The sequence below is a fragment of the Hemiscyllium ocellatum genome, chromosome 20, assembly GCF_020745735.1.
Source record: "Hemiscyllium ocellatum isolate sHemOce1 chromosome 20, sHemOce1.pat.X.cur, whole genome shotgun sequence".
Taxonomy (NCBI): domain Eukaryota; kingdom Metazoa; phylum Chordata; class Chondrichthyes; order Orectolobiformes; family Hemiscylliidae; genus Hemiscyllium; species Hemiscyllium ocellatum.
The window spans coordinates 24,250,036-24,265,323 of record NC_083420.1 but is presented as its reverse complement, the minus strand read 5'-3'; the positions used below and the strand labels follow the sequence as shown (position 1 = coordinate 24,265,323).

The window sequence follows — 15,288 nt, the reverse complement described above, 5'->3', positions numbered from 1 at the left end:
GTGAGTATTTTCCGCCAAGATTGGCCGGATTGTTTCTCAGACACACTTGCTTTTGATAGCAGCTCCGGGGATAGAGAAAAAAAAAGTCCTGAGGTTGAGCGGTTTAAATTCTGAGGCTGTGTTTACAACGAGTGTAGGAAATCCTAGGGATTAGCAATTTTGGATGGTTTGAAGGATTTGGTAAGATGGATAGAGATAAATCTTCCTCTGAAAGAGAAGAGCGTTAAGAACAATGGGGGCAAAACGTTAAAATTAGAGCCAGCCACATATCAAGAAACACAAAGATGTGTGTACATTTGGAACTCTCTATCCTTCACCTTAACCCCATTCCCATTCAGAAAAGCTTTTGAGTTTAGGATCTAGTTGATCTAATTTCAGAACTGGGAAAGGTTATGGGACCAAAGTGAGGAGATATGGAGTGAAGATACAGATCAACCAGACGCTAACTAAATAGTAGTAGGGTGAAGGGGCCGAGTGGACTTAAATAGGGGATTCCACACGGCCCTTTGAGACTAGTGCGCTATTTAGTAAGATCATATGTCAATCAACTTCTAGCATTATCTGCATATTCTTTATTCCTCTTGTAGCTAAAAAATATAGCAGTGTCTAATTTGAATATTTTAAACGCTGACAGCATCCACAAAGCTCTGAAGTAGTCTTCCAAAGATTCACAACTTTCTGTGGTAAGAACTTTCCCTGTCTCCATTCTAAATAGTCAACCATAATTCTGAGACTGGTCTGTAATTGTACACTCCAGCATCTATAATGTCATGCTTATTCAATTAAATTGCCTCATTATGAGTAAAGGCTTTGGATTTTGAAAAAAGGTTCATTCTATTCAATCTCCCTACATTGAACAATCTTCTCAAACACTTGAATCAGTTGAGTAAACTTTGTTGCAATCTCTCCTTGGGCAAGGAGACCAAAATTGTACACATACTTCTAGGTGCAGTATTACTAAAGCCCAGTGTAATTGTAAGATTTGTTGTCCAATTACTTTATCATAAAAGACAGTTTGCTTTCCTGATCACTTAATACACTTGCATGTTTGCAATGTGATTAGTATACAAGGACACCTGTTTATATAACACATTCACTCAGTCTTCAATTACTGTGGTAATGTGCACTTTTACGTGCATGTTGTCCACAGAAGCTGTGATAGTCGAGATTCTCAATGTTTTTCCATCACATACTGATAAGGAATCTCTCTCTTCAACCAGCTGTTGGCATGCATGTTGGAAAGATAGGTTTGGCTACATAATGAACCTAACTAACTTGACCATGAAATCATGGATTTTCACTTGACTCTGGATCTCCTGGAGGTAGGGATTCTAGAATGCTCATTTAATATGCCTTAAGTGATAGTTGGGAGGTCATGTTGTACCTGTATAGGATGTTGTTTTGGCCATGTTTGGAATATTGTGTGTAATTCTGGTCTCCTTCTAGACTCTCCGTCTATAAGTAAAGGGTGATTTGGTGATGGGATACCAGCCTCTGTCAAGTTATCTCAGCCTGACTTTAAACACTGCATTAGGGGACTGCAGTCCTGGATATGGTCACTGTGGATCTTTCCTCACTGCATTTCTGATATTTTAACTTTTCACTGGCTGCCCAGCTATGGAGGAGGCTAATACGATTGCAACATTTAAAAGGCATCTGGATGGGTAAATGAACAGGAAGGGTTTGGAGGGATATGGGCCGGGTGCTAGCAAGTGGGTCTAGATTGGGCTGGGATATCTGGTCAGCATGGACGGGTTGGACCGAAGGGTCTGTTTCCGTGCTGTGCATCTCTATGACTCTATGATTCTAAGTCATGCTAAATTTGGTCTTAGATGCTGGTTTGTATAGGAAGATGATTTATGGGTGGGTGAGAGATTTCTACCAGAGTTAGGTTTAGGGAAAGGATGATTTATATGGAGAGAAATTTGATTTCAGTGCATTCATACTTTTCTGTATGGTGTCTTGTTCACAGGCTACCAATAAACGCAGGATGATTTTGAATTCTGGTTAAAGTTGATCTCCAGTTTCTGCCTTGTAATGTTGCACACTTTGAACTGATGGATGAATCAGATGATGATTTTGTTGAACTCTGCAAGACAACATCTAGATGCCCAGTTGAAGCTGAAGGGAAGAAATGCAAATCAGTCTGCTGGAGCCGCACCAATTCGTTTGTAGCAAAGACAAAATTAAGAGAGAAACAAATCTTGAACAGTGAAGCAAGTTGTTTTAATGAGAGCAAAACCAACAGTGATGGAACAGCAGAGTGGAAAAACAGTAGGACAACTGAATGTCTGGCACATGATCTACCTGCCCCTTCATGCAGCAGACAAGTGACAATAAAAGATGTCACTGTGCTTCAGCCTTCAAAGCCTGAGGCTTTAGAGGGCTCTGGGACTGTTAAGGATAGCCTACCAGGTAAGATATCAATAGAATTTCAAAAAGCATACTTAGACAATTAATTCTTCATACTGCTATTCTTTATTCATGCAATTTTCAAATAGTTTTTCAGTTAATAAACATATTAAAAAGTCAGTGGTCAGACTTGCAAGTTGTAAAAGCAATTACGATGTGAGGGCATTAAGAGGTTAACATATTGAAATTTGTATTATGTTAGCTGTCACATTTACATTTAACTGTTGAATAATGCAGAAATTTAGTGTAGATGCAGATTTACTCTGTTAGTTTGGATTAGTGCAGCACTCATACTTAATCTTCTCAATGACAGGTAAATGTCTCACACCAGAAACTTTGCCATGCCACCTATTGAACACTCATATGGAGTACTGATGCAGTCCTGCTCAGTTGGAGGCATAGTGCTGAGTGCCACTTTGTTAGAAGGGAATTACCTAGGGGCTACTGGGTCATCAGGGGATAATGCCAAGAGGGCATTGCTTCGTCAGTATGTAATTCTGCATAGTGGTAAATGCCATCCGCAATGTAAAGAACAGATCTTGAAAAAAAGTGAGGGGCAGAAAGAGATAGAGTCAGTCATAGAGCTGTACAGCATGGAAATGGATCTTTTGGTCCAACTTGTCCATGCTGTCCATCCTAAGTTATTCCAGTCCCATTTGCCAGCATAATATTTTTAAAAGGAGCAAGTATCTCTCTGACAAGAAAATCTTTGAGCTGAATTTGACTTTTTTGAAAAAATGTCTACATTATTTATTGCATCAAATCTTTCATCATTTAAAAACTTTGACCTGAAAAGAGTCTTTGGTAAGACAATAAAGGAGTGCTGATAATTTGGATGTATGCCAATAGTGGTTACTTATCTGTTAAATGTGACCCTTGCTATTTGCAGACAGTATGTGGATCCATAGGCTCAGCCATTCAGCAATTATGAAGAAAACTGTTAACAAAGGCCTAGGTGTGAAAGAACGAGTTTTGGGAAATATGCAGAGATTTAGGAGAAAGGAACCTGAACGTTTGCGACATAGCAATGATGTGAAAATGATGTCTATCCAAGAGGATGAGAAGAATGAAGAATTCTGTTCCTTGGACACAAACAAAAAGAATGGTCGAACAGACAGTCATTCAACTGTAACATCCCTTCCTACTTCATTTATTTCTGAAGAAGATGGTTCGTTCATCAGAAGTTCTTTTATTATCCATCTTGAAAGTACTTCATTAAATTCTATGCATGTTTTGCTTGCTGCTCTTTTGTGCATTGCTAGTCTGTGATTTAGTTATGCAGTCTTAAAAAGTCTAAATTGAGATGTGTTGATACACTCTTTGAGCTCTAATGATTAACAGCACAGGGAACATTGTTCATCCTGTGTTCACTTCTCTGGGCTTTGTCTGTCTACAGTTGAGATCAGCAGCTCAACAACTGGATTGATCAAACCCATGTTCCCTGTTTCTATGGGCACTTGTGTCACTGTTGTCCTGAGCTGTGCCACCCTAATTTCTACTTTGAATATATGGTTATTCACATTGTAGTGACACCACCTAATCCTAATTAGCTGCATTTCATAATACTTACTCCATATTGTGTACCTAAATTGTGTTTCAATGGGTCATTGTTCCCTTATAACTAGAATGCTTTATTTGATCTTTAAAGATCCCTCCTTGGTATATTAAGACTTGGTGACTAATTTCAATGGTGAGGACATATTGGTCAGAATGGAGGATAGAAACTTCAATGAGAAAGCTGAGGTAGGATCCATAAAGTGTCGGAAGGCAGAAAATATGGAAGGTGTATTAAGGAGAGATTTAGTAGAGACATATAAGATAATCAGAGGGTTAGATAGGCTCTTCCTGTCCACCCTTTCTCCAAGTATGGGAACGGCAAACACAAGGGGACACAACTTTAAAGTGAGGGGAGATAAGCATAAGACAGATGTCAGAGGTAGTTTCTTTACTCAGATTAGTAAGGGTATGGAATGCTTTGCCTGCATCGGTAGTAGATTCGCCAAGTTTAAATGCATTTAAGTCGTCATTGGACAGGCATATGGACGTGTATGCAGTAGTGTAGGTGGGATGGGCTTCAGATTAGTATGACAGGGTGGCGCAACATCGAGGGCGGAAGGGTCTGTACTGCGCTGTTATGCTCTGTGTGAGGAGCTTGATTGAATATTTTAAGATGCTTTAGTTTAGCTGAGGAGTTTATATTGCCATCTTAACCTTGAGCCCTGAATACATTAGAATTGCTTGTGGTGACCTAATGATTGTCTGATTTTTGCTTGGAAATTTCTGAGTATAATGAGATTTACAGAGTTAAATATGATGATATCCACTTAGCTGTAGCTGATGACTGCCATAGGTTGGCTGACAGTGATCTGGCCTTGGCGTGGACAATACAACAGGAGTTGGGAGCAACTGAGGCCTATACTCTTGAAGACAATGGGCTCTTTTTTTGTGTAATCTGTCAGAAGGATCTTTCCAACATGAACTCTGCTCGACGCACTCAGCACATCAACAGGTAAAAGGCATCTGAACACAAACCTTTCTGATTATCCTCTGACTGATAATTTCTCAAATCCTGTTCTTCAAGGGACCACCCTGCCAGATGTTTTATTAATTCAGTTTTAACTGACTGGAGCTCATACATGTCCATTTTATTTAATTTTTATTCACCTAATAGTTTAAGTTCTTGCAGTCAAGGAATGGTTGAAATAGGTTAAAAAAGAATCTGGAGAAACTCAACAGGTCTGGCAGCATCTCTGGAGAGAGAAACAGAGTTATTGTTCAGAGTCTAATATGACACTTCAGTTCTGAAGAAGAATGATATTGGATTCAAAACATTAACCTGTTTCTCTCATCATTGCTGGACCTGTTGAGGTTCTCCAGCTTTTTCTGTGTTTGTTTCAGAATTCCAGCATAGGCTGTATTTTGCTTTTATTCTTAAAAAAAAACTGAATAGCTATCTACTCTAGCATGGAGCATAAACAGCTGTATGCGCCAATTTGGTCGAATAATCTGTTTTTATGCTGTACGTTCTTGATGAAGAGCTTATGCTTGAAACATTGACTCTCGGCTCATCTGATGCTGCCTGATTGGCTGGGCTTTTCCAGCGCCATACTTTTTGATTTAAAGTTTTCCACCTGACCTCTTAGATGCTTAGATGAAGGAGAGCAGAAAGCAGCTACAGCAGTCTTGAAAAACATCCCTTCAGTTCCTGAATGTCCAATCTGTGGAAAACATTTTAAAAGCTTCAAGAGTCGAGCGATTCACCTCAAACGCTGTGCCATTGAATTGGAGGTTCCACCACAGTTGTTGTTGCAGGCAGTTCAAAGACAAAACTCCCAGTGTCCTGAAAGCTCCACTTACTCAACAAGGTAAATAAAATGAAAAATCTAGAGTTTTCTTTTAAAATTTTAATTCTGGTACTTTCTCATGCACAGAGTGGTTCTGCCACTGCATCCTCATTAGGCTTACTTCAGCCTTTCAGCTGTCTTTGTCCTGTCTGCCAACTCAGATGCGTTTCATCCGGAGTTTTTAACCTGCCAATGTAATTTACGTGACCAGTCTCTGATATGTGCTGCAGCATGTCCACAGTAAAACTGACATATTTCAAAATGTGGTGCTTATGTTTAACATAGAACAGGAGAAACTCCGGTGATTGTTACCCCAACATTCAGTATAAGTAAGTTGAGGGTAATTGAATGACACACTGAGTATACACAATCTTCATTCCAAACAGATGATTTTTGTTGATAGGTTGAACTTTTTCCTAGATCTATATCAGATATTAAACTGGGATTCTGACTGCTCCACTTTGAATTAACCATCTAACACCTTCACTCTGGTGTACAAATAGGAAGAGCTACTTTGTTGGATGCGTTGACTTTCAGGATAATGTGTTAAATTGAAGCCCAGTATACCTTTTCAAGTGTATGTAGAAGATGCATGGCATCTCTTTGATCTAATATTCCCTCTATTTAATTGTTCTATGTTGATACATCTGAGAGGCAGAGTCAAGTTTTATATAAATGCATATCTTCCTTTGTAATTTCTTGTAGTGTTGGACTGTTTGTTTCATTGTGTTACATTCAAGTCCAGATTAAAAGACTAAACAAAGCCCTGCTAGATGTGACCACTAAAGGTTTACACAGAGGAACCCCTGTAGGATCGGTGTCGTAGCCGAATTCAAAGATGTTGCAATTTAATAAGACTTTCTCAGTGATATTTTCAAGGATATTACCTGTGAAATTTCTCAGCTTTTACTGTGACCATCATTTGGTGTGTGCATAAAGTTTAAAGTTCCTTTTCAATTCCATATGTCAGCCTTCAGCCAAGTGGATTAAAAAGAAAAAGTTCAACAAGAGAAAATGAACCGCCAAAGAAATGCAAGACCACCAGTAAGCCACCATTGGATGAGGATACAATGGTTGCCATGGCATTATCTGCATCTTTGATGGAACAGCAAAAACAGGAGGAGGAGAGGCAAAATGCGACCGTGCATGCTGATAACTTCAGCCTTGCCAAAGTTATGGGAGCATCAGGTAATAGTTAAACTGTAGATCTTACTACTTGTTAGAGTGCAGTTTTAATCGAGTCCTGTAGTCTAGTCTATATTCACAGTTTGTGGGCCAGGTCCCACACTCATCACCAGTTATGTTTGTGGTTCACTTGAACCATAAATAGAGTACGAGGTAGCTGGAGGATAAACTTGAATTTGGAATACTTTATTGTGCATCCTCTCAGCTCCACAGTCCCTCTACCTGCCACTTCTGGGTCACCTGACCCACTCTTCCAATGACATACATATTCCTTCACTGTTGTTGGATCAAAATCCTGGAATTCCCTCCCTAAGGGCATGTGGGTCTATCTACAACACATAGACTGTAATCGTTCAAGTAAGCAGTTCACTGTCACCTTCTGAAGGGCAACTAGGGATGGGCAATAAATGCCAGCCAGCCAGCTCAGCCTGCGTCCAACATGTGAATTAAAAGAAAAGTTCTACATTGTTCAATGGCATTCCTAAGAGGTTCAAGTTTTATAAATTTTGTTGTCGTTTCAATGTTTATTTTTCTGTTGTTTTAAGCTAGTTTTATCAATAAAATGAATGACAACTATCTCATCTCCATGATGGACTTCTTTTTCCCGGTTTTAGATAAGAGATGTCGAAAGAAGAGGAAGGATGACCTTCCTCCATTGTTATTGGTCCAGGACCCTGAGATGGCATTTCAAAGGGTACAAAACAGTTTGGCAGCACTGTTGTCTGAGGAAATAGAAATATCTAGCACCCCTCCATTACCAGCAAGCAATTTCTGCATAGGCGGAATACTGAGCCACGTTTGCCATGTGCGTCCAGGGATAACTGAGCAAGAAAGCCTGTGGTGTCGCAGTGCTTTGTTTGGATCCAGTAATTGGGACTCTGCACTCTTTTATGCAGCTAACTTGGTTCCACCTATAACACCAAGGAAACAGGTGAGGTGGGTTTGTGAAAGATACAAAATTCACGAGGACTAATTGAAAGATAATTGCAATTTTATCAATTATGCAAATAACCCCCTGTGTGTGCATGTCTGCTATCTCTGTCTCGTTATTTGTAAAAATTTCAAGAATTTTATTTGATTTTATGACACTTCCTGGGAAGTGAGTTGGTTTCCTATGATCCAGGATTGGTATCTTTTAGATAATTTGCCCTTTCAGAGTCATGTGACTTTATTGATTAACGTTTACTCTAATAATTGCAATCTATTTTCTCGATTAATGAGAAGAACTTTTATTCTGTAAAATACGACAAGGTGCTGAAGTGATTTGTGCTGTTCTCCACACTTTTTACCTAAAAGCGCTGGTGCTTTTAAGTTATTTACTGCAATTAAATGAAAATATGCAGCAAATTAAAATTGCATGCTATTTAGGGCAATTTTAAACATTATAATTAATTAACGCTAATAAGTTTTTTTTTATAAACAAAGAACTGCTGCTGCTGGAGAAACAATCCAAAACCGAAATTGCTGCATAACCTCAGCAGGTTTGGCAGCATATTTGAAGGGAAAACTGTTCACATTTCAATTCCATGTTCTGACGAAGGATTACTTGACTTGCTGAGTTTCTCCAGCAATTTCTATTTTTGTTAATAAGTTTTTTGTTTTATGAAGTATACATACAAACGAAGTAGGAGTTTTATGGTGCAGTTGTAGTATCCCTAACTCTGAGTAGGTCCAGGTTCAAGTATTGCGTGTCCCAGAGGTGTCTCATGACATGTCCAAACAGATTGATATTTCTTTTAAGGAAATTATGTTTCTGCCCAGCTTCAATTTACTCTCATTTTTGTTAATGTCACCCAATAAACTGATGTACAGCAATTCTTTTATGCTTCTAAAAGAATCAGTAATGTTACGATGAAGCAGATTATCAGTATACTAATTGATGCAATATTGATTTGTCACTACAATATAAAACACATCATTTTGCAGTTGTAAAGCATAATTTATTTAGCTAGCTGGGTTTAGACACAATATTGTTACTGTATCAAATAGCATTGGGCTCCTGTGAACTAGACTTAGATGTGCACCTTAAACCATGGCCACAATCAGATTAGTATTATCGTTCCCTCCCATACCCTTCGGGGATATGTTCCAGGACCTACCTTGGATAGAAGCAAACCCATCCATTTCAATGGGGAATGTATCTTCCCGGCAGCCTCCTGGTTACTGGTGCTGGAATGTTCTCTATAATATATTCCAGCTGCGGTAAACCATAGAAAGTGATTCCCTGAATACAGGAATCGTGCTATACTTGAGATCAAATCTGTATTTTGTGGGCTTGCGTTGAAATGAGCCAGTAACAAAGAAAAATATAATATTTAGCTGATTGTGGCTCTGACAGCTCTTCATTAGAGTTGTCTAATTAATCCTGCTGCTCTGCTTTTTTCCTTTCAATACCGTTGACAATTATTAATTGTACTCTGTGCTTTGTGGAAGGGACATGATCAAGAATATCTGGCTTATAAGGAACAGATGTCATCTTCAGTGGTGCCTGACAGAGCCCTTGTAAGACCATCCTTAAAGTTGATTGATCAACATTCTGCTCCAGCTGATGTTGGAAGTAAGACTGAGACTGCAGATGTGTGCTTAGCTAGCAGTCAGCAGGATCGGACATTCTTTGACTTGATGGACTTAGCTGGTGAGGGAATGACATTGACACAGTGGAATTATGGGGTTAACCATGAACAAGACAATGAAATAACAGGAAGAAACAGTAAGTGGAAACTTAATACGACTGATTAGAGATCTAGACTTTTGTGTTCTGTGGATGGTTACAAAATAAATCTCTTTTTAAAAAAAACTCTATGGTGTTCAAGAATGTGGAAATTATGCAATATATTTCATTCATACAGGGAAGTAAGTACCTCAGGATAGGCTAACATTTTTATTATGGTAATTAGAGTCATAGAGATGTACAGCATGGAAACAGACCCTTTGGTCCAACCCGTCCATGCCGACCAGATATCCCAACCCAATCTAGTCCCACCTGCCAGCACCTGGCCCATATCCCTCCAAATCCTTCCTATTCATATACCCATCCAAATGTCTCTTAAATGTTGCAATTGTACCAGCCTCCACCACATCCTCTGGCAGCTCATTCCATACACGTACCACCCTCTGTGTGACAAAGTTGCCCCTTAGGTCTCTTTTATACCTTTCTCCTCTCACCCTAAACCTATGCCCTCTAGTTCTGGGCTCCCCGACCCCAGGGAAAAGACTTTGTCTATTTATCCTATCCATGCCCCTCATAATTTTGTAAACCTCTACAAGATCACCCCTCAGTCTCCGACGCTCCAGGGAAAACAGCCCCAGCCTGTTCAGCCTCTCCCTGTAGCTCAGATCCTCCAACCCTGGCAATATCCTTGTAAATCTTTTCTGAACCCTTTCAAGTTTCACAACATCTTTTCGATAGGAAGGAGACCAGAATTGCACGCAATATTCCAAAAGAGGCCTAACCAATGTCCTGTACAGCCGCAACATGACCTCCCAACTCCTGTACTCAATAGTCTGACCAATAAAAGAAAGCATACCAAACACCTTCTTCATTATCCTATCTACCTGCAACTCCGCTTTCAAGGATTTATGAACCTGCACTCCAAGGTCTCTTTGTTCAGCAACACTCCCTCGGACCTTACCATTAAGTGTATAAGTCCTGCTAAGATTTGCTTTCCCAAAATGCAGCACCTCGCATTTATCTGAATTAAACTCCATCTGCCACTTCTTAGCCCATTGGCCCATCTGGTCCAGATCCTGTTGTAATCTGAGGTAACCCTCTTTGCTGTCCAATTTTAGTGTCATCTGCAAACTTACTAACTGTACCTCTTATGCTCGCATCCAAATCATTTATGTAAATGACAAAAAGAAGAGGGCCCAGCACCGATCCTTATGGCACTCCACTGGTCACCGGCCTCCAGTCTGAAAAACAACCCTCCACCACCACCCTCTGTCTTCTACTGTTGAGCCATTTCTGTATTCAAATGGCTGGTTCTCCCTGTATTCCATGAGATCTAACTTTGCTAAATCAGTCTCCCATGGGGAACCTTGTCAAACGCCTTACTGAAGTCCATATAGATCACATCTACTTCTCTGCCCTTATCAATCTTCTTTGTACTTCTTCAAAAAACTCAATCAAGTTTGTGAGACATGATTTCCCATGCACAAAGTCATGTTGACTATCCCGAAACAGTCCTTGCCTTTCCAAATACATGTACATCCTGTCTCTCAGGATTCCCTCCAACAACTTGCCCACCACCGAGGTCAGGCTCACCGGTCTATAGTTCCCTGGCTTGTCCTTACCACCTTTCTTAAACAGTGGCACCACATTTGCCAACCTCCAGTCTTCTGGCACCCCACCTGTGACTATCGATGATACAAATATCTTAGCAAGAGACCCAGCAGTCACTTCTCTAGCTTTGCACAGAGTTCTTGGGTACACCTGATCAGGTCCTGGGGATTTATCCACCTTTAACCGTTTCAAGACATCTAGCACTTCCTCCTCTGTAATCTGGACATTTTGCAAGATGTCACCATCTATTTCCCTACAGTCTATATCTTCCATATCCTTTTCCACAGTAAATACTGATGCAAAATATTCATTTAGTATCTCCCCCATTTTCTGTGACTTCACACAAAGGCAGCTTTGCTGATCTTTTGAGGGGCCCTATTCTCTCCCTAGTTACCCTTTTGTCCTTAATATATTTGTAAAACCAATTTGGATTCTCGTTAATTCTATTTGCCAAAGCTATCTCATGTCCCCGTTTTGCCCTCCTGATTTCCCTCTTAAGTATACTCCTACTTTCTTTATACTCTTCTAAGGATTCACTCGATCTATCCTGTCTGTACCTGACATATGCTTCCTTCCTTTTCTTAACCAAACCCTCAATTTCTTTAGTCTTCCAGCATTCCCTATAGTTACCAGCCTTCCCTTTCACCCTGACAGGAATATACTTTCTCTCTATGTATTTCCAGGAATATCCTCCCTTAGCACAGCTGTAATGCTATCCCTTATCAAAAATGCCACTCCCCCTCCTCTCTTGCCTCCCTTTCTATCCTTCCTGTAGCATTTGTATCCTGGAACATTAAGCTGCCAGTCCTGCCCATCCCTGAGCCATGTTTCCATAATTGCTATGATATCCCAGTCCCTTGTTCCTAACCATGCGCTGAGTTCATCTGCCTTCCCTGTTAGGCCCCTTGCATTGAAATAAATGCGGTTTAATTTATTAGGCCTACCTTGTCCCTGCCTGCTTTGACTATTTGACTCACTTCTGTTCTCAGCTGTACCCGTCTCAGATTGATCTTTCCTCACTGTCTCCCTGGGTCCCACCCTCCCACTTTGCTAGTTGAAATCCTCCCAAGCAGTTCGAGCAAATTTTCCTGCCAGTATATTAGTCCCCTTCCAATTTATGTGCAATCCGTCCTTCTTGTACAGGTCACTTCTACCCCAAAAGAGATTCCAATGATCTAAAAATGTGAATCCTTCTCCCATACACCAGCTCCTCAGCCATGCATTCATCTACTCTATCCTCCTATTCCTGCCCTCACTAGCTCGTAGCACTGGGAGTAATCCAGATATTACTACCCTTGAGGACCTCCTGTATAAATTTCTACCGAACTCTCTCTAATCTCCCTTCAGAGTCTCATCCTTTTCCCTTTCAATGTCATTGGTTCCAATGTGGACAATGACCTCCTGCTGGCCCCTCTCCCCAGTGAGACCATTCTGCACCCTCTGAGACATCTTTGATCCTGGCATCAGGGAAACAACACACCATTCTGCTTTTTCTCTGGCTACAGAAACGTCTGTCTGTACCTCTGACTACAGAATCCCCTAACACAATTGATCTCTTGGAAGCTGATGTACCCCTCGTTGCTTTCGAGCCAGTCTCAATATCAGAAACTTGGCTGTTCGTGCTATGTTCCCCTGAGAATCCATCACCCCCTACGTTTTCCAAAACAGCATACCTGTTTGAAATGAGTCTATCCACAAAAGACTCTAGTTGCCTACCTCTCTTACCCTTCCTGGAGTTAACCCATTTATGTGACTGTATCTGAGACTTGCCCCCCTTCCTATAACTGCCATCCATCACATACTGTTGCTGTTGCAAATTCCTCATTGCTTCTATTTGTCTCTCCAACTGATCCACTTGATCTGATAAGATTAGCATCCATCAGCATTTATGGCATATATAATCCGCAGTAACCCTTAAACTCTCTTTAAACACCCACATCTGACAAGTACATATCACTGTCAAAGCCATTTTTGCTCCTTCACAATCTACAGACCCAGAAAATAACACCGTCTTATTCCTCTACAAACACTGCCCCAGGTTAAATTAATAGCTATGGCTTATATTTTGAGTTTAATCAAGAGACTTATCTCCAAAAAACATATAATCAAGAAAGAATCCACTATACTCACTACTGCAGCCTTTCTCTTGGACAGACTTAAAACAACAATTAACTTATCTGATTCTGTGCTATGAACTTCACCCAACAGTTCCTCCAAGATTAGTTGTGAATTTCACTGTTTGTTAATTTTCCCAGATGCACTCCGATTGTCCAGCAATACACAAAATTACATGAAGAAATTTCACACACAATAGTATCTCTGAATGTCAGTTTATATTTTAGAATCGCGTTGCACCTGCTGTTAAAAATTAATTACTGTTTTATCAAATATAATGTGGATTTGGATCTAAAACATGTTAAATTGACTTCTTATGAACTGGAAATTAATAATTGCTCTGATAAATACTTAATTTCTTCCTATAAAGTTTTTTAAAAACTAACTTCCATTGAGTATCATTGGAAGTTTTTGTGTTATTAAAATATCTGGTGGAGCAAAGTTGTTTTATGCTGAAAGTTAGTAGGTTATTAACAGTGAAACCTGTTCATTCTTGTAAATCAAAGCCTGTATTCCAGATTTTATTATATCCATTCATTTTATCCTACAGTAAAGGACACTTTATTGGATGATATTCCACCTAGTGGATTTGTCCCAGCTCGGAGTGAGAGAAGTTGTGGAAATAGTTTGCACCATGCAGTGAGTAAAGCAGTTTTATTTCATTACAGTTAATTTCAAATTTGTCCCATTTGACAATCTTTATAAATAGTCACATGAGTTTCCCATCAAAATCTTCAAACTTGCGAAGAGAGTTGGATTAAAATGGTGAAATTATTTTTGTCATGTTAACCACCTGCAACTGTTTTAAAATATTTGGTGCATTTTGATTTCAGCAGCAACTGAAGAAATTGAGTGAAGACCTTGCAGGACTGGTGAATAATCCCCACCTGAGTGATGTGCAGTTTCAGGTGGACAGCGGTGAGATTGTGTACGCTCACCAGTTTATGTTGTATGCTCGCTCTCCACATCTTGTCCAACTTGTAAGTGAGAAGGATTTATTTCAGTAAATGGGGGATTGAAATGATTTTTTTCAGTCCCCTACCTTGTTAATCTTCTCGTTCTTGTCGTTAGGAATCACACAAGAACAGGTAGGACATGTACCCTTAGACTTAAAGGGCAGCTGTGGTGTAATGATTATGTTCTGGGTACATGGGTTTGAATCACAGCATGGTAAATGGAGAAATATAAAAATCAATAAAAATCTGGAATTAAAAAAGCTTGCCTAGTGGCAACCATCTAACTATAGTGAATCAGCTGGAGATTTATAATGATTGACAAAAGACGTTTAGATTTGCTGTCCTGGTGCACGTGACTCCAGACCACCGCAGTGTTGTTAATTCGTAACTGGCCTGTGGAAACTCTAGCAAACCACTTGGTTCAAGGGTGAGATGGGATAGACGATAAGTGCTGGCTCAGCTAATGCTACACATTTGTCTGAAGTAATAGGGGAAAAAAAAGTACCTCGAGGGATTTTATCTTTTATTGGTTGGTACTCATGGTATACAGTGTCAAGTTGCATGTGAGCATATCCTTATTAAGAAAGAGATTGCACAATAATAAAGCTGTTTTATTTACAATTGAGAAGGTGAACCAAACCTGGCTGTACGATTCTGCCATCATTACTAATGTATAATACAATTTCTAACATGCAGTTTACACTGCATTGAATCTGTCAGAATGGAATCAATGAAATCTGATCACTTACCTGCTGTTGGCTTGCTATATTCTGTGCTGAAAGGTAACACGTGGAAATCTATCACAATACTTTGTCCCATGTCATAGAGATGTACAGCACAGAAACAGACCCATCATCCATGCCAACCAGGTATCCCAACCCAATCTAGTCCCACCTGCCAGCACCTGGCCCACATCCTTCCAAACCCTTCCTATTCATACACCCATCCTGATGCCTTTTAAATGTTGCAATTGTACTAGCCTCGACCACTTCCT

At 39.9% G+C, this 15,288-nt stretch overlaps 1 protein-coding gene across 5 annotated transcripts in view; it reads left to right on the top strand.

The window, feature by feature from the left end:
* slx4 (SLX4 structure-specific endonuclease subunit homolog (S. cerevisiae)) overlaps window positions 1–15,288 on the top strand; it is a 31,058-nt gene that overhangs the window by 135 nt on the left and 15,635 nt on the right. For 3 of the 5 annotated variants that reach the window (XM_060840627.1, XM_060840626.1, XM_060840623.1), the window contains exons 2-10: window positions 1,973–2,415; window positions 3,302–3,580; window positions 4,741–4,921; window positions 5,556–5,777; window positions 6,727–6,944; window positions 7,556–7,872; window positions 9,375–9,651; window positions 13,889–13,977; window positions 14,172–14,318. In XM_060840627.1, the coding sequence (XP_060696610.1) occupies window positions 2,058–2,415; window positions 3,302–3,580; window positions 4,741–4,921; window positions 5,556–5,777; window positions 6,727–6,944; window positions 7,556–7,872; window positions 9,375–9,651; window positions 13,889–13,977; window positions 14,172–14,318 (2,088 nt within the window). In that variant the 5' untranslated portion in view covers window positions 1,973–2,057. Of the gene's footprint in view, window positions 1–634; window positions 684–1,220; window positions 1,323–1,972; window positions 2,416–3,301; window positions 3,581–4,740; window positions 4,922–5,555; window positions 5,778–6,726; window positions 6,945–7,555; window positions 7,873–9,374; window positions 9,652–13,888; window positions 13,978–14,171; window positions 14,319–15,288 lie in introns of those variants that run through there. The other 2 variants (XM_060840624.1, XM_060840625.1) reach the window with 2 other exon arrangements.